The sequence below is a fragment of the Trachypithecus francoisi genome, unplaced genomic scaffold, assembly GCF_009764315.1.
Source record: "Trachypithecus francoisi isolate TF-2019V2 unplaced genomic scaffold, Tfra_2.0 Contig01440, whole genome shotgun sequence".
Lineage (NCBI taxonomy): Eukaryota > Metazoa > Chordata > Mammalia > Primates > Cercopithecidae > Trachypithecus > Trachypithecus francoisi.
In genome coordinates, this window is record NW_022681431.1 from 18,316,431 (window position 1) to 18,340,219 (window position 23,789).

Sequence of the window (23,789 nt, forward strand, 5' to 3'; positions counted from 1 at the left end):
TGACCTTACTGTTTTAGCCTAGCCCTCATGTCTGCGCGCAGCAGCTGCCACTGCTTTAATACTGTTAGAGGCCCTCTTCTTGTTTACTTATACCCAGCCCCAAAAATAATAGTGAAAGGTTGCTCATAGATACTCAACGTTTTCTCATACACCATGAAAATCAAACCTCCCCCTCTACGCAGTTACCCCATCAGTCCTCATTACAACCTCTGATGGCTGCCGCCCTAGCTGGATCCCTAGGAGTCTAGATACAAGACACTCCTTTCAGCACTCCTTCTCACCTTTTTACTTTGCATCTCCAGTTTTACCTCGCACAAGGTCTCTTCTTCTTCTGTAGATCCTCTACCTACATGTGTCTACCTGCTAATTAGACAGGCACATGCACACTAGTTTTCCTTACTCCCAAAATTCAATTTGCAAATAGGACCGAAGAGCTCCCTGTTCCCCTCATGACACCGACACAACAAAAAAGTTATTCCACTAATTTCCCTGCTGGTCAGTTTAGGACTTTCTGCCTCCACTATTACTCTCAGTACTGGAATAGCAGGCATTTCAACCTCTGTCACAACGTTCCGTAGCCTGTCTAATGACTTCTCTGCTAGCATCACAGACATATCACAAACTTTATCAGTTCCTCCAAGCCCAAGTTGACTCTTTAGCTGCAGTTGTCCTCCAAAACCGCCGAGGCCTTGACTTACTCACTGCTGAAAAAAGAGGACTCTGTATATTCTTAAATGAAGAGTGTTGTTTTTATCTCAATCAATCTGGCTTGGTATACGACAACATAAAAAAACTCAAGGAGAGTGCCCAAAAACTTGCCAACCAAGCAAGTAATTATGCTGAACCTCCTTGGGCTCTCTCTAATTGGACGTCCTGGGTCCTCCCAATTCTTAGTCCTTTAATACCCATTTTTCTCCTTGTTTTATTTGGACCTTGTATCTTCCGTTTAGTTTCTCAATTCATCCAAAACCATATCCAGGCCATCACCAATCATTCTATAAGACAAATGTTTCTTCTAAAAACCCCACAATATCACCCCTTACAAGATCTCCCTTCAGCTTAATCTCTCCCACTCTAGGTTCCTACGCCGCCCCTAATTCCACTTGAAGCAGCCCTGAGAAACATTGCCCATTCTCTTCTCCATACCACCCCCCAAAAATTTTTGCTGCCCCAACACTTCAACACTACTTTGTTTTATTTTTCTTATTAATATAAGAAGGCAGCAATATCAGGCCTCTGAGCCCAAGCCAAGCCATCGCATCCCCTGTGACTTGCACGTATACGCTCAGATGGCCTGAAGTAACTGAAGAATCACAAGAGATGAAAATGCCCTGCCCCACCTTGAATGATGACATTTCACCACAAAAGAAGTGAAAATGGCCGGTCCTTGCCTTAAGTGATGACATTACCTTGTAAAAGTCCTTTTCCTGGCTCATCCTGGCTCAAAAAGCTCCCCCACTGAGCACCTTATGACCCCCACTCCTGCCCGCCAGAGAACAACCCCCCTTTGACTATAATTTTCCTTTACCTACCCAAATCCTATAAAATGGCCCCACCCTCATCTCCCTTTGCTGACTCCCTTTTCGGACTCAGCCCGCCTGCACCCAGGTGATTAAAAAACTTTATTGCTCATACAAAGCCTGTTTGGTGGTCTCTTCACATGGACGTGCATGACAACCACCACTATGGAAAACAGTATGGCAGTTCCTCAAAATATAAAACAACCTTATGATCCAGGACTACTGCTTCTGTATCTCCAAACACAATGAAATACAGTCCCAGAGTTATATGCACACTCATGTTCACAACAGCACTATTCACAATAATCAGGAGGTGAAAGCAACCCAAATGTCCATCAAGGAATGCATAGAGAATGTATTATATAAATACAATGGAATATTATTCAGCATTAAAAAGGAAGAAAATCCTGTCGCAAGTACAACATGGATGAACCTTGAGAATATTATGCTAAGTGAAATAAGCCAGTTACAAAATGACAAATACTAGAAGAGTCCACTTATATAAGGTATCTAAAGTAGTCAAACTCAAGTAGAATAGTGGGTACCAGAGACTGTGGAGAAGGGTAAAAGGGCAGTCATTGTTTAATATATATAGTTTCAGTTTTGCAAAGGGTAAAAGTTCTGGAGATCTTTTGCACTACAATGTGAATATACTTAACACTACTGAACTGAACACTCAAAAATGGTTGAGATGTTAAATTTCAGGCTGTGGCCAGGCGCGGTAGCTCACATCTGTAATCCCAGCACTTTGGGAGGCCGAGGCAGGCAGATCCCATGGGGTCGTGAGTTCAAGACCAGCCTGACCAACATGGAGAAACCCCATCTCTACTAAAAACACAAAATTAGCCGGGAGTGGTAGTGCATGCCTGTAATCCCAGCTACTCAGGAGGCTGAGGCAGGAGAATCGCTTGAACCTGGGAGGCAGAGGTTGCAGCGAGCCGAGATAGTGCCATTGCACTCCAACCTGGGCAACAAGAGTGAAACTCCATCTCAAAAAAAAAAAAAAATTCTTGTTGCATATTTTTACAACTAAACTTCAATTTTAAAAAGGAACCCTAAGGCAGGGCACAGTGGCTCACGCCTGTAATCCCAGCACTTTGGGAGGCCAAGGTGGGTGGATCACGAGATCAGGAGATCGAGACCATCCTGGCTAACATGGTGAAACCCCATCTCTACTGATAATACAAAAAAATAAGCCAGGAGTGGCGGCAGGTGTCTGTAGTCCCAGCTACTTGGGAGGCTGAGGCAGGAGAACGGCATGAACCCAGGAGGTGGAGCTTGCAGTGAGCCAAGATCGCACCACTGCACTCCAGGCTGGGTGACAGAGCAAGACTCTGTCTCAAAAAAAAAAACAGAACCCTAAAAAGTAGCTAATTCAATACATCACCTTATAATTAATGTATTACATCGCAAATGCAGACTGGCCTAGCAGGACTATACTGGCAGTTACTTTGTTAGAAAACCCCCACATAACAATTAATGAGGGACAAGCAATCTGAAACAGTCACTGGCTTTCTCCATTCTCTTGTTTTCCTGCTTTTGCACAGTCCTTTTTGTTCCCTGCTAGCGCTGTATTGTACACTTCTTCAAAGCATTGTATGATCAACAAAATTACAATAATATTTGTATCTCCACCAAGAACTGAAGAGGAAGCAACACAGATGAGATTTAATGTAGATATGCCAAAGAACTACTAGAGGAATTTTTTAGGCTACAACATATCTTCACATTTTTTAAAGCAGAATAAAAATTTTGGGTTTCAAACAATTTGGAAAATGAAAACATTTCCAAATTGCCTGAAAATGAAAACAGACTGTGCTTTTCATAATCCCTTCTACTCTAATTCTAAATAAGGGAACAGAGCCAGTAAAGACAGGTGTCAAACTAAATTTACATCACAAAATTATTTAAGATGGACTAAGCCATTATGAGATTATGGCACTGTTGTAGTTTAAAATGTAATGAAAAGCCTACCACATATAGTAACAGGAAAGCCCCTATCAAAATGGGAGAAAACAGCCATGCAGAAAACACACCTACCACTCAACTGTTAGTCTAGGATTCAGTAGTCCCACTGAATTCAACACACTATAAAGCATACAAAGTACCAACTTTGGTGACACGTCTTTATTGACAACATTTGTCCAGGTTAAGTTGAGGCACTTTTAAGTTAAAAATCTTAGGAGGGCTCTGCTTCTGATAATGACCAAGTAGCTCCTAAAGGACCCACCCTCCCACAGAAAACACTATCAACTCTGGACAAGACATTTTAAAAATCAACTACCTAGGCCGGGCGTGGTAGCTCACACCTGTAATCCCAGAACTTTGGGAGGCTCAGGCAGGCAGATCACCTGAGGTTGGGAGTTGGAGACCAGCCTGACAACAAAATTAGCTGGGTGTGGTGATGCATGCCTGTAATCCCAGCTATTCGGGAGGCTGAGGCAGGAGAATCACTAGAACCCAGGAGACGGAGGTTGTGGTGAGCTGAGATCGTGCCATTGCACTCCAGCCTGGGCAACAAGAGTGAAATTCCATCTACAAAAAAAAAAATCCAACTACCTAAAGGAACTAAAAAGCAACCAAAAGAAAACAGGCAAAAGGGGGAGGAGGGGGGGTCTATACTTAGAAAGAGCACAGAGGGCAGGCCACAGTCAGTGCCCTATGAAGCTAAAACTCAGTGTTTTAGCTAATCCTCAGTGTTTCTGCATTGAAGAACCAGGAAACAAGAGTGTGGGGCAACCACAGCAACTGGAAAGTGAAAAAGGAAACCTTGGAAAAAGTTAGTCTAGCTACCCTGGGCTATGCATGAATGGAAAAAGATTCCAAGCAAAAGGGCTAAGGCTAAAAGAACAGAAGAGACATATCGTATGCTACCTGCTGTAGGGTAGACAAAGTTTGGAGTAATTGCCCACTTAACCACAAAACAAAACAAATAAAAACACTCTTTGGAGGAATGTAACAGAATCCTGAGTCTTTACACATATTAATATAATTCACAAGGTCTAAGACCCACAGAAATGTATTAGATCTATGAAGAAACAGGAAAATATGACCCATAAAAGAGACAGTCAGTGCAGACCAGCTCTAAGATGACTCAGCTGTTAGAATAAGAATTTTAAAACAGCTATAAGAAATCATACTCAAGGGTGTAACAAAAGATACCCGTCACGAATGGAAAAAAAAAAAGAAAATTCAGTAAAGAAACAGAAACTAGAAGAAAAATTTAAAAAGAAAGGCTAGAACTGAAAAATACAACTAAAAAATTCACCAACTGGGCTTAACAAGTTGGAAGTGAAGAAGAAAAGTGAGTGAACTTGACAATGGATTAATAGAACAGGAAAAAAACTGAAATAAATAAAGAGAGCCTCAAGGACTTGTGGTACAATACCAGAAGATGTGACATGTATAATTCCATTACCAAGAAGCAGAGGAGAGAAAAGGCCAAGTTTTCTTCTACAGGTAGCAAAATGAATGAACCTGCTTAATAAGTTAACATTAATCCTTAGCAATTGTGACAAATGAAAACAAGCAGCTTTCCCCAGTGAGTTTCAAATTTAAACTGGAAATGTAATCTGTACCAGTAGGACTTTCATAGGTAGCCCCTTTAGGACTTCAAAATAGCCAGGTTATTAACCAATACTTTCGTGTTTTAATGCCTCTAGTTCCTCAGGTAAGGAACATCTACTACTATTATAGAAGACACTCTTATTTACAAACACAGCTTACAAGAGAAACTCTACTGCCTTTGAGGAAAATTTTCCAGAAATATCCTGAACAATCAAACAATCATATAGCAACAGCAACAGGAACCCGTCAAAGTTACACAGAGATGGCTGCTCCCTTTCCTGCTTGGTGGCACAAGACAAATTTCAAACCTTCAAGTGGCTCACTGTAATCCCATGTGTATATAATGGGAGCTTTAAAAACAATTGTAAAATGTTTGATATTTTTAAAACCAAGAAGTCATTATTCATTCAAATTATATTAAGACACAAAAAGAAGAGAGAGATTACCTTGACAGCTTTCTGGGAATTGGGCAGTGCTTCTTCTATGTCTTCTAAAAGAATCCCTCCTAATCCTCGCTGGTCATGCTGATCTAAGAGCCTAAGTAGGGCCTTCTTATCTCTCACGTTGTACTTGGGCTTGAAAGCATACTTCCCATCTATTACTTCAATTTTGGGATTGTTGACTAAAGCCTGTAACAGTGATACAATTGGAGTATATTAACAAATGAAAACATAAATACGTTCCTTTTTTTTTTTTTTTTTTAATGAGTCTTGCTCTGTTGCCCAGGCTGGAATGCAGTGGCGTGATCTCAGCTCACTGCAACCTCCACCTTCTGGGTTCAAGCGATTCTCTTGCCTTCGCCTCTCTCTCCTGCCTCCCTCCCTCTCAGCATCTGGGACTACAGGCGCATACCACCACACCCAGCTAATTTTTGTATTTTTAGTAGAGACAGGGTTTCAACATGTTGGCCAGGCTGGTCTTGAATTTCTGACCTCAGGTGATCCACCTGCCTCGGCCTCCCAAAGTTCTGGGATTATAGGCATGAGCCACTGCGCCCAGCCCATATATACATTCTTAATTCTACTAATTATTTTAAAATACAACACTAGCCAATACAGTGGCAAATTAAAAGTACCTTATGAATACAAACTGGCAGGCCTAAAATCCTGGACATCCAGGATTCCAGAAGAGTAGATCAGCATGGTGCTCACGTTTTATAAAAGAAACTGTGTTTTATTTACATAAATTCTTTGAAGAGAAAAAAACTATTTTATCACAACTACTTTGAAAAAAGCTGAATCTATATTCTTCTAGAAGTCAAAATGGGTAGGAATCAATAAAACACCTAGTGAACTGAGTAGTGCCCATTCCGCCTGCCAAGTATAGTTTATCACATATTGGCATTATAAAGTGAGAGACATTACCCGTACTAGTCAATGGTCTTCCCCATCTGCTATCAACTGGCACTGGCAGCTGTGTAACGAACTGAAAAGGACCAGACTAGTGCATACAAGAACTTTACCTATGTCAGCTTGAGAATGAAACTGAGTAGGAATGCAGGAATTACTGAATATAATTATGTTTCTAGTCAGTTCTGTTGTACAGCTAGTATCAGAAGGAAAGCTCTTCAAAAAGAGCAACCCTATATATTTTCTTCTGCAGCTGCCAGCCTGACTCTGAAAGGAGAGAGAGAAGAAACACAGGAAGAAGAAAAAAGGGGGAATAGAATAGTAAAATGATCAGAGTCATTGTTAACTGTATGTTGGTAGTCTATGAACTCTCAAGGTTAGCTAAACCAGCAAATTTAAATGTGGATTACCATTGTTTATATATCATTAATACAATGAGCTACAATTATGCTAATTAATAGTCATGCTACATTATAAAAGTCAAGACCTATATTTTGCGTGGTAAAAAAATAAACGAATTATATGTTAGGAATTTTACATTTGGTTTCTAGACTCTCTCTCTGGTCCTAGAAAGTAGTCTTCTCAGTTTTCACCTCATATTTAAATTCAAAAGCAGTGAACATCTGAATTTTTAAATGCTACTTATTTCCAAATTAGCATGGTCACTGTGCTGGGGTTTCTTCAAATGGTATGTGTTCATACACAGCATTCACGACTTTTTTCCACATCAAGCCATAATAGCAGTAATTGTGCAACAAAATATCTTCCTATCCCTGCAGTACCTTATGATTTAAATTTTCTAAAACAAAACAATTCAATTTACAAGTATACAAATTATAAATCTGGCAATACAAAATAAGCATTAATTAATCTGTAAAAACATAAGTGGAATTGGTACAATGACTTCTTTACAACTTTCACACAGAAGTCTTACCTTTAACACTTTGAAATAGATACATAAAATTAAGTGAAAACCAACAAATCAATCTTACAAATGTGTACATTCAAAAAACAAAGACCCTACAACATTTCTTTTAAGAAAAAGTAAAAAGCATTATCAGATTTCACCATATTAAAACATTCTAGGCAAGGCGCGGTAGCTCACGCCTGTAACCCCAGCACTCTGGGAAGCCAAGGTGGGCCGATCACTTGAGGTCATGGTGAAACCCCATCTCTACTAAAAACACAAAAATTAGCCTGGCATTGTGGCGCATGCCTGCAGTCCCAACTACTTGGTAGGCCGAGTCATTAGTGAGCTGAGATCACGCCACTGCACTCCAGCCTAAGCAAGACTCTTTTTTTAGGCAAGACTCTGCCTAAAAAAAAAAAAATTCTAGTTACAGGAAATCTCTCTTGATAATCAACTAAATTCTTACCTCAGTCATTAGCCATTGTTTCTGCTTGAGTCCAATATCTAAATGTTGTGTTTCATCCAAAATTTCATCTAAAGTTAGAGGATGCGTATCTCCTCGCTGATGCCGTGTCTATCAAGTGAAGAAACTGTTATTAGAAGATAGTTTTAAAATGCTAGATGCATTAAATCATAGTTACATATAAATAAATCTTCAGGAATGAAAAACATGTATTATTCCAGGTAGTATAATTATAGTGATGAAGAGCCATAGACTATGAAATCAGAACGGGGTTGAAACTCATTGCTCTATAAAATAAAAAGATAAACTGACAAAAAATATATGCAACTCATATCACCAAGAGCTAATTCTTCCTAACATTTCAAGAGCTTCAAAAACCTAACAAAATAGGCCAGACACAGTGGCTCATGGCTGTAACCCCAGCACTTTGTGGGGTTAAGGCAGGTGGGATCACTTCACGTCAGGCATTTGAGACTAGCCTTACCAACATGGTGAAATCCCATGTCTACTAAAAATATAAAAATCAGCCATGCATGGTGGTGCATGCTTGTAATCCCAGCTACTTGGGAGGCTGAGACAGGAGAATCGCTTGAACCTGGGAGGAGGAGGCTGCAGAGAGCTGAGATCATGCCACTGCACTCTAGACTGGGAGACAGAGCAAGACTCTATCTCAAAACAAAACAAAACAAAACAAAAAAACTAACAGAAAATGACCCAAAGACAGAAACACACAGATTACAAAAATGACCTTAAACATAGGAAAAGACACTCAACTTTCACCAAACAATCCTATTTCTAGAAACTTATCCTACAGAAATACCAGTACCACATAGAAAAGTGACTTATGGGCTGGGCGCAGTGGCTCACGCCTGTAATCCCAGCACTTTGGGAGGGCAAGGCAGGCGGATCATGATGTCACGAGATCGAGACCATCCTGGCTAACACGGTGAAACCCCATCTCTACTAAAAATATAAAAAATTAGCCGGGCATGGTGGTGGGTGCCTGTAGTCCCAGCTACTCAGGAAGCTGAGGCAGGAGAATGGCGTGAACTCGGGAGGCGGAGCTTGCAGTAAGCTGAGATCATGCCACTGCACTCCAGCCTGGGCGACAGAGCGAGACTCCAACTCAAATAAAAAAAAAAAAAAAAGAAAAGAAAAGAAAAGTGACTTATGGTCACTGTAGCATTGTTTATAAAAAGAAAATACTAGAAACAACCCAAACAACCCAAGTGTCCATAATCAGAAGACAGATTAACCACAGCACATCCATTCCACTATACTGATGTTCACAAAGTAAATATAAAATTTCTCTATGTGCTAATTTGAAAAGATGTCCAGGACAAAGTAATAAGTTAAAAAACATATGTATCATGCCTATCCAATGAACACACACACACACACACACACACACAATGTAGATACCAAAAGCTAGAGCAGATACAAAGGAACAGGAAGAGTGTGCAAAATGGCACAGCCACTGTGGAAGACAGTTCAGCAGTTTCTTACAACACTAAATACACTCTTACCATTTGATGAATCTAGCAATCATGATCCTTGGTATTTACCCAAATGAGCCAAAAAATTATGTACATACAAAAATCCACTAAGAATGCTTATTACAGCTTTATCCATAATTGCCAAAAGCTGGAAGCAACCGAGATGTCCTTCAGTAGCTGAGTGGGTAAATAAACTGTGATATATCCAGACAATGGAATACTATCCAGAGCTAAAACAAAATGAGCTATCAAGCTATGAAAAAAACATGAAGAAACCTTAAATACGTATTACTAAGGGAAAGAAGCCAATCTGAAAAGGCTACATACTATATGACTCCAACTACTGACATTCTGGAAAAGACAAAAACCATGGAGACAATAAAAAGTTTAGTGGCTGCAGGCCAGATGCAGTGGCTCACACCTGTAATCCAGCACTTTGGGAGGCCAAGGCGGGAGGATCACAAGGTCAGGAGATCGAGACCATCCTGGCCAACACGGTGAAACCTCATCTCTACTAAAATACAAAAAATTAGCTGGGCGTGGTGGCACGCACCTGTAGTCTCAGCTACTCAGGAGACTGAGGCAGGGGAATCACTTGAACCCGGGAGACGGAGGTTGCAGTGAGCCGAGATCAAGCCACTGCATTCCAGCCTAGCAACAGAGCAAGACTCTGTCTCAAAATAAACAAATAAACAAATAAAAATTTAAAAATTAAAAAAAGTTCAGTGGCTGCCAAGGGTTGGGGGGAGAGAAGGATGAACAAGCAGAGCCCCGAGAATTTTTAGGGCAGTGAAAATACTCAGTAGGATACTATAGTGGTGGACATAGGCCATTACACATTTGTCCAAACCCACAGAAAGAACACCACTAAGAGTGAACTCATGCAAACTATGGACTTAGAGTGGTCATTTGTCAACGTAGGTTCATCAACTGTCACAAATGTACTCTTCTGGTGCAGGATGCTGATAGTGGAGGAAGCCGTGGGAGGCGAGGGGATGGGAGGGGAATGGATGAGAATTCTGTATTTTCCACTCAATTTTGCTGTGAACCTAAAACTCCTCTAAAAAATAAAGTATTTTTAAATAAGAAAAAAAATGTATGTTAAAAAACATACACACTATGAAACCTTGTATATAGGGAAGGGCAGAAATAAGTATACATTTGAACTTTGTTTCTGCATAAAGAACCACTGAAAAGGTCACAAGAAACAAATAAAAGAGGTTGCCTGTAGGAAGCACAAGAGGGGAGAAAATGAGTAGCAAGACAGGTGAGAACAAGGCTCCTTCATTATACCTTATTATACTTCTTGTACAAAAAGATAAGTCATTTATCCAAAACAAAAATAACTCTTCAAAAGAAAAAAAAAACAAAACAAAACCCAGGCTCCAAGTTTCCTCACATTGAGCAAGTTACTGAACCTCACTGGGCTTCAGGCAGGCCCTGGAAAACTAAATAACCACTTCTCCAAACTAGAAGGTACAGACAGCAGATAGAGACATAAGCCTAACACACCACACAAAAGAACCATTCATTGAGCATTTGCTGTTAATTAATTCACTTATTCATTCAAATATTTAGTGGTAACTATTATGTGCTGGGAGTACTGCAATGAGACATACAATAAAATGCAAACTACTTCTGCCTTTAAGAGCTCCCAATAGAGGGGAGAAGCTAAACATACAAGCTACAAAGTTAGATATGGCCAGGCATAGTGGCTCACACCTGAATCCCAGCAAATTAGAAGGTTCAAGTTGGCATGTTGCTTGAACCCAGGAAATTGAGACCAGCCTGGACAACATGGCGAAACTCTGACTCTACCAAAACATATGCATATATACAAAAATTAATCAGGTGTGGTGACATGCGCCTGTATCCCAGTTACTTGGGAGGCTGAGGTGGAATGACTGCTTGAGCCCAGGAGGCAGACGCTGCAAGTGAGCTGTGGTCATACCACTGCACTCCAGCCTGGGTGACAGAGCCAGATCTTGTCTCAAAAAAAAAAAAAGCTAGGTATACAACTATCTGTCAGGAAGACATCCTCAATCAGAAGAAATGAAAGAGAAAACTGGACAGACCTTGAATGATGACATGATAACTAGAATACAGGGAAACGCCGGGCAGCTACAGCACAGCACAGTGGTCTCCTACATGGGGTGTACACACCCCAGGGGCACAAAAGTGGGTACCTCAGGATGATTCTTTAGAACGCTTATTAAAATTGTTTTTAATTTCCATTTAAAAGTTATGCTTTACTTAGGCTGGGCGCAGTGGCTCAGGCCTGTAATCCCAGCACTTTGGGAGGCCAAGGTGGGTGGATCATGAGGTCAGGAATTCAAGACCAGCCTGACCAACATAGTGAAACCCATCTCTACTAAAAATACAAAAAATTAGCCACACAAGGTGGCACACACCTGTAATCCCAGCTACTCGGGAGGCTGAGGCAGGAGAATCACTTAAACCAAGGAGGCAGAGGTTGCCGTGAGCCGAGACTGCGCTACTGCACTCCAGCCTGGGCGACAGAGCAACACTCTTGTCGTGGGGGGAAAAAAAAAAAGTTATGCTTTACTAATAGTGAATATATGGACTGACAAGAGTGGCTCCTTCACTTCATGTCAGGGCATCCACATTTCCAATTGTGACGTGCATGAAGGAATCCTGAGGCGGGCCTGGGACATGACAAAGGGCCCAGCAGGCATGGCCTCCCTCATTCCTTCCCTTTCAGGATTCTGCAACACAGTGAGACTGGCCTGCTATCAGATGGATTGTGGCAAATTTTTTTTTTTAAAGACCTTTCAAAGGTAGACATTATACAATGGTTTCACAAAGCTGTAAGAAATGAATTACAAATTTCTCCTTACAAAAAGGCAAAATGTTTCAAATCTGCTCAATATTCTACGATTATAGCAGCTATTTATAGTTTGCTAACAATTATTTTAAAAATAATTAAAATAAGCCATCTGTTCCTTCAAAGTAAAGCCGGCATTTAATGATGTGTAAAAGTAACTGCTTTTTGGAATAAATTCATGCCATGGAAAGAGCATTTTGAAAAAGACCGGGAAATATTTCCATCATTATGTGATTTCTGAGTTTAAGAATAAAAACTGCCATATCTGCACATCTTAAAAATTTGATAAACTATTTTCTAAACTTATTATTTTCTTTGAGATGGAGTCTCGCCCTGTTGCCAGGCTGGAGTGCAGTGGCGCGATCTTGGGTCACTGCAACCTCCACCTCCCGGGTTCAAGTGATCCTCCTGCCTCAGCCTCTGAGTAGCAGAGACTACGGCGCATGCCACCACACCAGGCTAATTCTTGCATTTTTAGTAGAGACGAGGTTTCACCATGTTGTCCAGGATGGTCTCAATCTCCTGACCTCATGATCCACCTGCCTCAGCCTCCCAAAGTGCTGGGATTACAAGCGTGAGCCACTGTGCCAGTCTACTTCGATAGTTTTATAGTACTTTGAGTGCTGTTTTATAATTTTTTAAAAAGTCTTCCAGACAAAACCCTTCTATGAGTTTAAAATCAAAATTGTTGGTAATTTAAAAATCATAATCCATTTTGATATATTTTGCATAAACTGACTGTTTTTTTGAGACGGAGTTTTGCTCTCGTTGCCCAGGCTGGAGTACGACGGCACGATCTTGGCTCATGGCAACCTCCGTCTCCCTGGTTCAAGCGATTCTCCTGCCTCAGTCTCCTGAGTAGCTGGGACTATAGGCGCGCACCACCACGCCTGGCTAATTTTTGTATTTTTAGTAGAGACGGGGTTTCACCATGTTGGTAAGGCTGGTCTCAAACTCCTGACCTTGTGATCTGCCCGCCTCAGCCTCCCATAGTGCTGGGATAACAGGCATGAGCCGCTGCGCCCGGCCAAACTGACATATTTTTTTAAATGGGAGTTTACTAGCCAAATTGTCGGGATTAAAAAAATCAGTGTCATAATTTTCTAACAATGATTTATAACCCCCGAATGAATAATGCATACCCTCCCTCCAAAAACACACACATCCAAATCAACCTGTGGTTGTGTTACCTTGCATGACAAAAGGGACTTCATTGACACATGATTAAACCAAGGATCCTTAAATAGGAGACATTATTGCAGATTTCCAGGTGTCCCTTAAAAGGGAAAGAGGGAGGCAGGAGAGTCCAAGTGAACAGCAAGAGATGTGACAACAGGAGAGGTTGGAGGAAGGACTATGAGTCAGGGAATGCAGGTGGCCTCTAGAAACTGACATAGGGAAGGCATGCTCCCCTTGAAGCCTCCAGAAGGAACCAAACCTGCCTATACTCTGACTTTAGCCCAGCCAGTCTGCCTTTTGGACCTCTGACTTCCAAAACTGGAAGAGAACCAATTTGTGTTGTTTTAAGCCACTAAATTTGTGGTAATTTAAAGCAGCAATAGGAAACTTATATATATATACACACACACATATACATATATTCACAAACATATACATACACACATTCATTCCTTTGAGATCTATAAATCTTTGTAAGGGTCTTTATTGTTAAGACATCAATTAAAACCAAGGTTCCAAACAAATTAAACTTAAAATGGGACCTTCATCACTTTGTAAGAAAAGGCTAGATGAAGATGCTTGACACAGCACTCATTCAATCATACTGCTTTCAGTCAGGAAAAGAGCTTCTTATACTGTTAAAAAAAATTATTTTAAAATAGTATATTTTACTTTTTATCTCTCTTTCATTTCTTATTTCTGTGTAAGCTTATAACATATACAATGTATTGGTATGGTAATACACTAGTACATGTACAAAGAGTAAGCTAAGAAAATTTTAATAGAATTAGCCAAGCTGGGCACAGTGGCTCACGTCTGTAATCCCAACACTTGGGGAGGCTGAGGCGGGTGGATTACTTGAGATCAGTAGTTCAAGACCAGCCTGGCCAACATGATGAAACTTCAACTCCACTAAGAACACAAAAATTAGCCAGGCGTGGTGGCACACGCCTGTAAACCCAGCTACTCAAGAGGCTGAGGCAGGAGAATCACTTGAGCTCCACAGGCAGAGGTTCCAGTGAGCCGAGATTGCACTACTGCACTCCAGCCTGGGAAAGAGTGATATTACGTCTCAAAAAAAAAAAAAAAAAAAAAAAGAGGTAGCTAAGAAAAGACAGAGGAGAGCAGTGCAGTAGACTTTTGGATATATGGAGCTGGAAGCACATAGCCTAAACTAGAAGGAATAATGGAGGTTAGTGTAGTTTTACTTGTCTAAGGACAGACAGTATGAGCCTTTCAAAATATTATTTCATATTCTCTATTATCATTACTAAATTTGATCTATGTTCCTTTGTTTCCTTTACATTAAAAGTTTTTTCCCCCCATTACAAACACAAAAGTACCAAAAGGCCAACCTAAACCTGAAAATATAAGCAAACAAAACCACAGCTCAAGAAAAATAATAAAATTTACTAGCCTTGTATTACTGTTTTTAAATTAAAAATAACTGGAATTATTGGAATCAGAACAAAATCAATGACAGAAGTAATAACCAATGTATGAAAGCCTAACCATCTTCACTGAGCTTTGTAAACAGAAAAGCCAAAAATGCAGCTATCCAGTTGCCAAGGGGAAGCTACTGGATCAAAATGAGTGATGAGCAACAAAAGATCAAGAGAAACTGCAAATCCCTTCCTCACAGATCAGGAATTAAAAAGAAAAATGAAACAGTGCTTATAGAGAGTGCATAAATAATACCCTACAACTAAAGACTTGATTTTGTTTTCAGCAAAGAAAATATCTTTGTTCAATTTCTTCCTAATTAGTGGATGAGTTTTGGTGTGCTGCCTTTCGTATTTTATTTCACTTTCTTATTTTTTATTGTAAACTTGCAGAAATTGATTTTTGTAGATTGATCTTTATTTGGGTAACCTTATTGAATTTACCTATTAATTCCAATAGTTCCCAGATTCTTCTAGCTTTTCTACATACTTAATCACGTCATCTATGGTTTTACTTCTTCCTTTCCAATTTTTATGTTACTACTTCCTTCATGCCTTACTGCACCAGGAAGAACTTCCAGTACAATACAGAACAAAAGTTGTGACAATTTGGTATCCTTGTCTTTTTTGACCTAAAGAAAACACATTTGCTATTTCATCGTTAAGTATGATGATAAATCTAGGTTTTCGTAGTTACCCTCTTACCACTGGGTTTCTCAACCAGCATTCCACAAAACCCCAGGCTTTCACAAGAAATCGTGATTTTAAAAAATAAACTTTTTTTAACTTCTTACACCATGTGATGCTAGTGCTCACAGTAACAGGCAACTACTGAACAGCCAAACTAATGGTTTCATAAGGAATCTTTTAGCACCATGTGGTAGTGTGCAATGAGGGCTATGTTCACTTTGCTGAGGGCACTATCTGTTTTTGTTTGTTTGTTTGTTTCTTAAGGGACAGGGTCTCACTCTGTTGCCCAGGCAGGAGTATAGTGGCATGATCTTGGCTCACTGCAACCTCCACCCCCAGGGTTCAAACGATTCCTGTGCCTCAGCCTCCCAAGTAGCTGGGACTACAGGCATGCACCAACACACCCAAGTAATTTTTGTATTTTTAGTAGAGACGGCGTTTCACCATGTTGGCCAGACTGGTCTCAAACTCCTGACCTCAAGTCATCCACCCGCCTCGGCCTCCCAAAGTGCTGGGATTACAGGCGTGTGTCACCGTGCCCAGCCTGCCACTATCCGTTTTTGATGCAACAGGGGCAGTTAGGCCACTGATAATTGGTAAGCTCTATATGGCACAAACAAAAGCACAGTAGGCTGACAATGTCAGCAGCTCCCTTCCCAAATTACATCCTCCAACCTTCCTTCACACAGTGCCACTGACTTACAGGACCAAACAAGCTCTACTGGTATAACAGAAAATCAAAGGAAAACATTCATTCTAAACAAGGAATGTTTACACACCAAGATCCAACTGCCTCTTACCACTCTGAAATGTTGCAAAACATGGATTATGTAGCAATAAAAGTAAAATGTAGCCGGGCATGGTGGCTCACGCCTGTAATCCCATCACTTTGGGAGGCCAAGGTGGGCAGATCACAAGGTCAAGAGATGGAGACCATCCTGGCCAACATGATGAAACCCCAACTCTACTAAAAATACAAAATTTAGCCATGCGTGGTGGCACACATCTGTAGTCCCAGCTACTCGGGAGGCTGAAGCAGGAGAATCACGTGAACCTGAGAGGCAGAGGTTGCAGTGAGCCAAGATCGCACCACTGCACTCCATCCTGACGACAGAGTAAGACTCCGTCTCAAAAAAGAAAAAAATAAAAAGTAAAATGTATTGTGAAGTTTTCATATTTTTCGCAACTTTCTCAGTTACTATTCCCTTTAGTTTTATAACATATTAGCATCTATGTCTTATACACATGTCTGACAGTCCAGTGTGATGATTTCTGAAGATACAATTTATGAGAGAAGAGAATTCCAAACCTAGGCCCAGGAATAATTCTAATAAGGCAAGCAATAAAGAACTATAATCTTCTGGGCCATTTTACTGCACCAGCACAGCAAGAAATAGAGAACAGCCCACCACTACAGTGAAAACTACTTATCAATGAACTTCACTAGGTTATTAATCCAAAGTGTCCTATTCCAATGTGCAGCATCTGTGGCAAACAATTTATGACTCCAACAAAACTGAAAAATCACTCAAACAGAAATCATAGCTACTGGACAAGTCAGGTACTTACTGGAATCTCAGAGTAAAGCTCTTCATTTTTGTTTTTGTTTTTAAATCACATTCAGTGAAAAGGCTCATAAAGCATGTTATTAGTAGCAGAATTTATTGTCCAAAAAAGGGGTATAGGGGGTACAATCACACCACTGATGGGAACCTAATCATGTCAACATGTTAAATGACAGTTAGTAAAATGCACGGCATGAGAAACTGAAAAGGTTCCACTCTCAAACAGTATGATAAGTTGACAAATTGATGATATGTCACATGATGCTAAGAGGTTTGTTTAATAAACTGAGAAACAGCTTGTTTATCCGGGCTGACAAACCAACAGATTTCACGATATATGTCTTGTAAATTATTTTAAACAATGCTGAATTTCAAGAATAACTTTTGTGCTGCAAAAAAAACTACCATAAACAAAGGGCATGACATATTCAATGTGGTGTCTTCATATCTAGAAACAAGAAGTCCATCTTAGAGAAACTGCGTTGGCATCTACAGTGATGTTCCCCATTAATGGCTGGCTCACGGCAAGGTTTTACCTCTCTTGTTAAAAAAAAAAAAAAACATGACATTGCTTTTTTCAGAGCAGTACTAGCATCAAAAATCCTTGGAAATGAAATTTAAGATGTCTTGATGGGTAAGGTGCAGTGGCGCACACCCATAATCCCAGCACTTTGGGAGACCAACACAGGAGGACTGCTTGAGGCCAGGAGTTTAAGACCAGCCTGGCAACATAGTAAGACCCCATCACTATTAAAAAAAAGTCTTGAATGATGTTTAACAACGATTTGCTTTATTAAACATAGACCAGTATACTTGAGCACCTAAATCTCCTGCTACATACAGAAATCCAGTGGCTCAGCATAGGAGGTATTCTCAACAGAATGCTGAAGCTGAAAGTTGAATTACAGAAGCACTTTCAAGAAAATAGTAGGCCATGCTTTACTGAGTGCTCTGAAGATGAAGAGTGACTGCAGGAGCTAGCCTCTTAGCAGACTTTTTAAAATAATACGAACCAGTTGAACAAGTTTTAAAAAAATGTTTTGACTTCAAGTGACAAGACATTTAGATTTCAAAGGAAAACTGAATCTCTGGAAAAACCATGTGGCAAAGGAAACCTTGTAATGCTGTTTGGGCTTGAAAGTGAGGAAGGATACCAGCAACTCTGAAGCATTCTCGAAAACCACCTGGAAGAACTAAAACACAAAATTAAACAATACTTTCCCCCTCTTTCAACACAAACGTGAACCTGGGTATAAGAAAGGTTCCTTTCTTATCTCAAGCTTCTGCCCAACTGAGAACAAATAAGTTGTCTACTTTGATCAGGTGAAAAAAGAAATCAAGTAGAAAATTTTAAAAAAGAAAAAAACCGAGGTTTCCTCTGCCTAAAGTACTGACTTGCACAAGAGTGGAGATCCTGTCTGAGGAGTAGGGAGCAACCACATACACAAAGAGCAGGCTAATAAGTTGGGCAAAATAAATGCAAAGACAAAAATACTCTCCTGTCAAAAGAGCACTGACAATTATTATTAACTTATCATATCCACAACTTAATGATTAGCTTAATATATGTGAACTGGAGGTATAGCAATTCTTTGCATGGGTTCTCTGAGACCTGAAAATTATCTTAAGGGTTCCTCCAGAGTAAGAAGATTGAGAAAGGCTGCTCTGCTGCATTGAGGAACTTTGCCTCTACTAATTTGCTACAAGTTTTTATCATAAATTGGTATTAAATTTTACCAAAGGCCGGACACGGTGGCTCACGCCTGTAATCCCAGCACTTTGGGAGGCTGAGGCGGGCAGATCATGAGGTCAGGAGATCAAGACCATCCTGGCCAACACAGTGAAACACCATCTGTACTGAAAGTACAAAAAATTAGCCGGGTGTGGTGGCACATGCCTGTAATCCCTGTTACTTGGGAGGCTGAGGCAGGAGAATCGCTTGAACCTGGGAGGCAGAGGTTGTGGTGAGCCAAGGTAGCACCACTGCACTCCAGCCTGGGCGACAGAGTGAGACTCCAACTCAAAAAAGAAAACTCAAAAAAAAAAAAAACCAAAAAAACTTTACCAGCAACTTTTTCTACAACCACTAAGAGATCATGATTTTTCTTTATTCTGTTAATATAAACTATACTAATTAATTTTCAAATATTAACCACTCATACATTCCTAAACTTTACTCCATCGCAACGTATTATCAGATCTATTGACATATATATTCATATCTTATATTTGAACAGATTAAATTTGTTCATATCTTTTTAAAAATTTTTACACCTGTATTTAGTAGAGATACTGTCATGTAATTTAAATACTTTATTTAAAACTGGAAATAGATCCATATTCTTGACCCAACCCTACTTCATTTAATGTCTATGGACTCCAGAGTTTCTAAATTCAAAAATAACTGTCAGAAGTAATTCAGACAGAAGTTAGGCCAGTGGTTCTCAAACTTCAGCATGTCTCACAAGCACTTGAAGGGCTTTTTAAAAAAAAAAGACTGTTGCTCATTTGGGAGGCCGAAGGCGGTGGATCACGAGGTCAGATCAAGACCATCCTGGCTAACACAGTGAAACCCAGTCTCTACTAACAAAATACAAAAAAATTAGCCATGTATGGTGGCAGGTGCCTGTAGTCCCAGCTCCTCGGGAGGCTGAGGCAGGAGAATGGTGTGAACCCAGGAGGTGGAGCTTGCAGTGAGCCAAGACTGCACCACTGCAACTCCAGCCTGGGCAACAGAGCGAGTTTCCGTGTCAAAAAAGAAAAGAAAAGAAAAGAAAAGACTGTTGAGCTATACTCGCAGAGTTTCAAATTCAATGGTCTGAAAGGGGCCCAAGAATTTGCATTTCCAAAAAGTTCCCAGGTGATGGTGATACTGGTTGGAGAATGACACTGGAGAAACAATAAGCTAGAATAAGCCAAATTAACCCAGATTTTTCAACATAGTGTTTTACATAACAGACATAAGGAATAATGCTGAAATCAAGAGAAAAACCATTTTATCAAAAATAAAGTACACCCTTAATTTGTCATCTGAGAATTAAAGTGCTGTCTCATACGAAGAGGCATCCTAAGGGGATTTTCGAGATAACTTGGAGTGCTTTTAAAACTTACACCTTTAAGCAATAAAATTTGTTTTACATCAACTATTGCTGTAAAAAATCCTCTGAAAATAAACCATAAAGTTCCTCTTTCATCTTAACCAGGTCACTGAACATAATTTAATCTTTTCTGATGTCTCAGTCACTGTTCCAACGTAAATTACTGAGCTATGGTATCACAGTAACCATCTCAGGAGATGGTGAGATGAGGGGGGCAGTTTGTTCCCCCGCTGCATGTTCTTAGTATTATGACCCTGAAGTTTCTGTATCCGCCTTTCATCTTTCTATTTAGCACTTTGTCCAAAGTTATCACTATCTGCTGTAAATCTCATTGTACCTATCTAATGCCTCCCATGGAACTTTTTCCACATAGCTTCTAAATCATTCTCATTAAGCAATTAAACAGTTTCCCTATTAAATAAATAAACTATAAGGAGCATTTCTGTTGTCTTTCTTTTGGCTTTCTTTCTAAAGGTACACAAGAGACAGTGGGAGACTTTCCAAGAATCTGTTTACAGATACCTTCCACATGTACGTCTTCCCTTTCAAAATAAGCCCTTCTCCTCTTTACCTTCCAGCTCCCCCCACCACAAAAAGGTACAATCTCACCTCCATTCAGAATTTATGATACACAGCCTCAAGGAATAATAAACTCCAGGGACCCAAACAAACAGATAAGCCAAAAAAACCATTTCAGGGAAGCATTCAAGAATAACTGAGGTGCCATAAACTATCCATTACTGGGCTTCTTGTCTTTTCCAGTCACATATTTTTCAGAGAGTTTAAAATATTTTGGCCCCTGCTGGAACATTCTAATATATCATAATCTGTGAGCAGTTGTTTAAAGTTTCTTTTAACAACCATTCCCCTGACAGTCCCACCTCCACTCAGTATTGTCCAAGAACACACTGCTATTAGGGGGAGAGTACGATAAAAGCAACACAAAGAGAACACTGGTTAAAAAAAAAAATAGATAAAAAGAAATATTTTTTCAAGAATTCTTATTTTTTATGAGTGACAAGGTCTTGATGTGTCACCCAGGCTGGAGTACAGTGGTGCAACCTCGGCTCACTGCAATTTCCACCTCCCAGACTCATGTGATTCTCAGCCTCTCAAGTAGCTGGGATCACAGGCATGTACCAACACACCTGGCTAATTTTTTTTTTTTTTTGTATTTTTAGTAGAGATGGGGTTTTATCACGTTGGCCAGGCTGGTCTCAAACTCCTGGCCTCAAGTGATCCACCTGCCTCAGCCTCCCAAAGTGCTGACAATACAGGTGTGAGCCACTGTGCTGGGCCGAGAGTTTAAATATAAGTAATTCTTAAAACTTATTCCTTGAATATTTATGAGCTTGAAGAAAAAGCATATTTAGAGAGCTGGAACAGTATCAATTAGGGAGGCTGATTCCTTTAAATACAACAGAAATACTTTCTGGGACTGCCAAGTCATTCAAATTGTGCTATATAAAAGTCACAGATAAAAACTATATAGAAATTACTTTAGATTGAGTGTGCATTACTCAATACGGTAGTTAAAAATCTATGTTGTCAAATCATATCATTAAAGTTTTATTCTAATTAGTCAATTCTATAGTTTTTCAACAGTTTAATATTTCTACCTCCTACTGACAAAAAGATAGGCTGTCAAACTGAGTAGTTTTAACAGTAGGTATCTCTTTCATTAATTACCCAAATAAAAATGTAAAGTTATTTCTGATTCATTCCCTTTTATTTTAGCTGAAATCAGAGATCAGAAGATGCAGGAACACACATTTAAAAAGGAGTAACAGGCCAGGTCTAGTGGCTCACACCTGTAATCCCAGCACTTTAGGAGGCTGAGACAGGCGGATCACTTAAGGGATCCCCTGAGCCCAGGAGTTCAAGACCAACGTGGGCAACACTGTGAGACAGGGTCTCTACAAAAGAAAAAAATACAAAAACTAGCCAGGCATGGTGGCATGTGCCTGTAGTCCCAGTTACTTGGGAGGTTAAGGTGGGAGGATCACTTGAGGCTAGGAGATCGAGGCTGCAGTGAGCCAGGATGGTGCCAATGCACTCTAGCCTAGGTGACGGAGTAAGACCCTGTCTCAAAAATAAATAAATAAATAACACAACTTTTATCATATCCCTTGCTTCATATTTAACCTTATTTAATTTTTAATCTAATGTGACAAGCAGCACAGAAATGTTTAATTATAAAAATTGACAAATTACTGTAATTCTTTTGAGCCACATAATTTTCATCTCAAATACTTTAGTAGTATATTTTAGTATACATTCTATAATTTATTCCTCAGTGGTTTTCATATTATCCAAAATATCTGGTAATCTATTTATTTGAAATTTAAAATAGAGGAAAATTTTACGATTCAAAGCAAGTTTGTTACGGTTAGTTGGTTTGACAATGGAGACTGGCTTTGTTAACAAGGAAATATTTTCTAAAATTGAACAAGCTAAACCTTCATCCTAAAGGTTTTCACAAAAATACATTTAAAACACATAATTGTAATAAAAAATTAGCAAAGTTATATTAAAATTAATAGTATTTCTATTTTCTCAACTGCTTCTGAATATATCAGATTTTTAAAGAAAGTACCTATGAAGGGAGGGAGGGGAACTGATATAAGACATTTGGTAAGCCTTGTGAAAGCCTTTTTGATATGCTTCCTAGAAGCTAAGAAAATAAATGGTTAAGCACTAGGTAACAAATCCTTTGGCAAGTTGGGTAGTTTCCATTCTTTTGCTTTCAATAAAACTGAAGAAGAACCTAACAGAAGTATTAACTAATGGATGCTTGATGATAAAATCACTAGTGATTTTTGACATATAACTTGGAAGATTTTGATACCACAAAATTTCCATTAGAACTAACTTATATATTTGAACATTTATGTCTAAGCACTTAAAATCTACAAAAATCTCAAAACAGGAAGAGATTTGCCAAACATAAGAACTAATGGAGGAAGAGAGGAGACAGTTGCATTCATTTCATTCAAGAATAAATTTCTGATATAAAGTGAATTTAATCAAAATTTTAATCTATGTATGTTATTCTAATCAACTGTGCACCAATAATAATTGGAAAAGTAACTCAAACCGTAAGTTATTTTTAACACTTAGAGCTTTGTGGTCATAGGAAAAACATTTTAAATTCCAATTTATTTACATATTATTGTGGCAGAAAAGTTTGATAGATGATCAATAAATGATTTTAAAGATAAAAATACATAACATTTGGATAAAATTCAAAGGGATAACAGATGGGACATAAATATTCAAAGAAAAAATAATTAAAATTCCCAATCATTAAGGGAGTTTGTTTTTATACTTTTAAATAATGACATTTAGATTCTATTAGATAAACTTAAAAGTGATGCATTTTATTGGAATACTACCATATGCCAGAAATTCCATATTTCTGGTCATCATTTAAATTTTTGCTTGAATAGTGCCACTATTTAAACTTTGCTAATATAGTGTAGTTATCAACTCAAAATATGTACAAAGGGGTACACAGTTTTTCAAATTGTAGGGAACACGAGCAAAAATTCTGAAGTTCACTTTCTAAGACGAAGTTATAAGTAAGCCACATAGAGAAGTGAAGACCGTATTAACAGAGTAGCAAAAACATGGCACTTAAATGTCAGTCTCCCTCAACAGAGTGA

The 23,789-nt window shown here is 39.3% G+C and overlaps 1 protein-coding gene across 3 annotated transcripts in view; it reads right to left on the minus strand.

The window, feature by feature from the left end:
* Positions 1 to 23,789, minus strand: part of GTF2E2 (general transcription factor IIE subunit 2) — an 88,477-nt gene that overhangs the window by 36,337 nt on the left and 28,351 nt on the right. For all 3 annotated transcript variants that reach the window (XM_033230138.1, XM_033230149.1, XM_033230159.1), the window contains exons 4-5: positions 7,813 to 7,920; positions 5,534 to 5,716 (exon numbers count right to left, since the gene is read on the minus strand). In XM_033230138.1, coding sequence (XP_033086029.1) covers positions 5,534 to 5,716; positions 7,813 to 7,920 — 291 coding nt within the window. The remainder of the gene's footprint in view (positions 1 to 5,533; positions 5,717 to 7,812; positions 7,921 to 23,789) is intronic.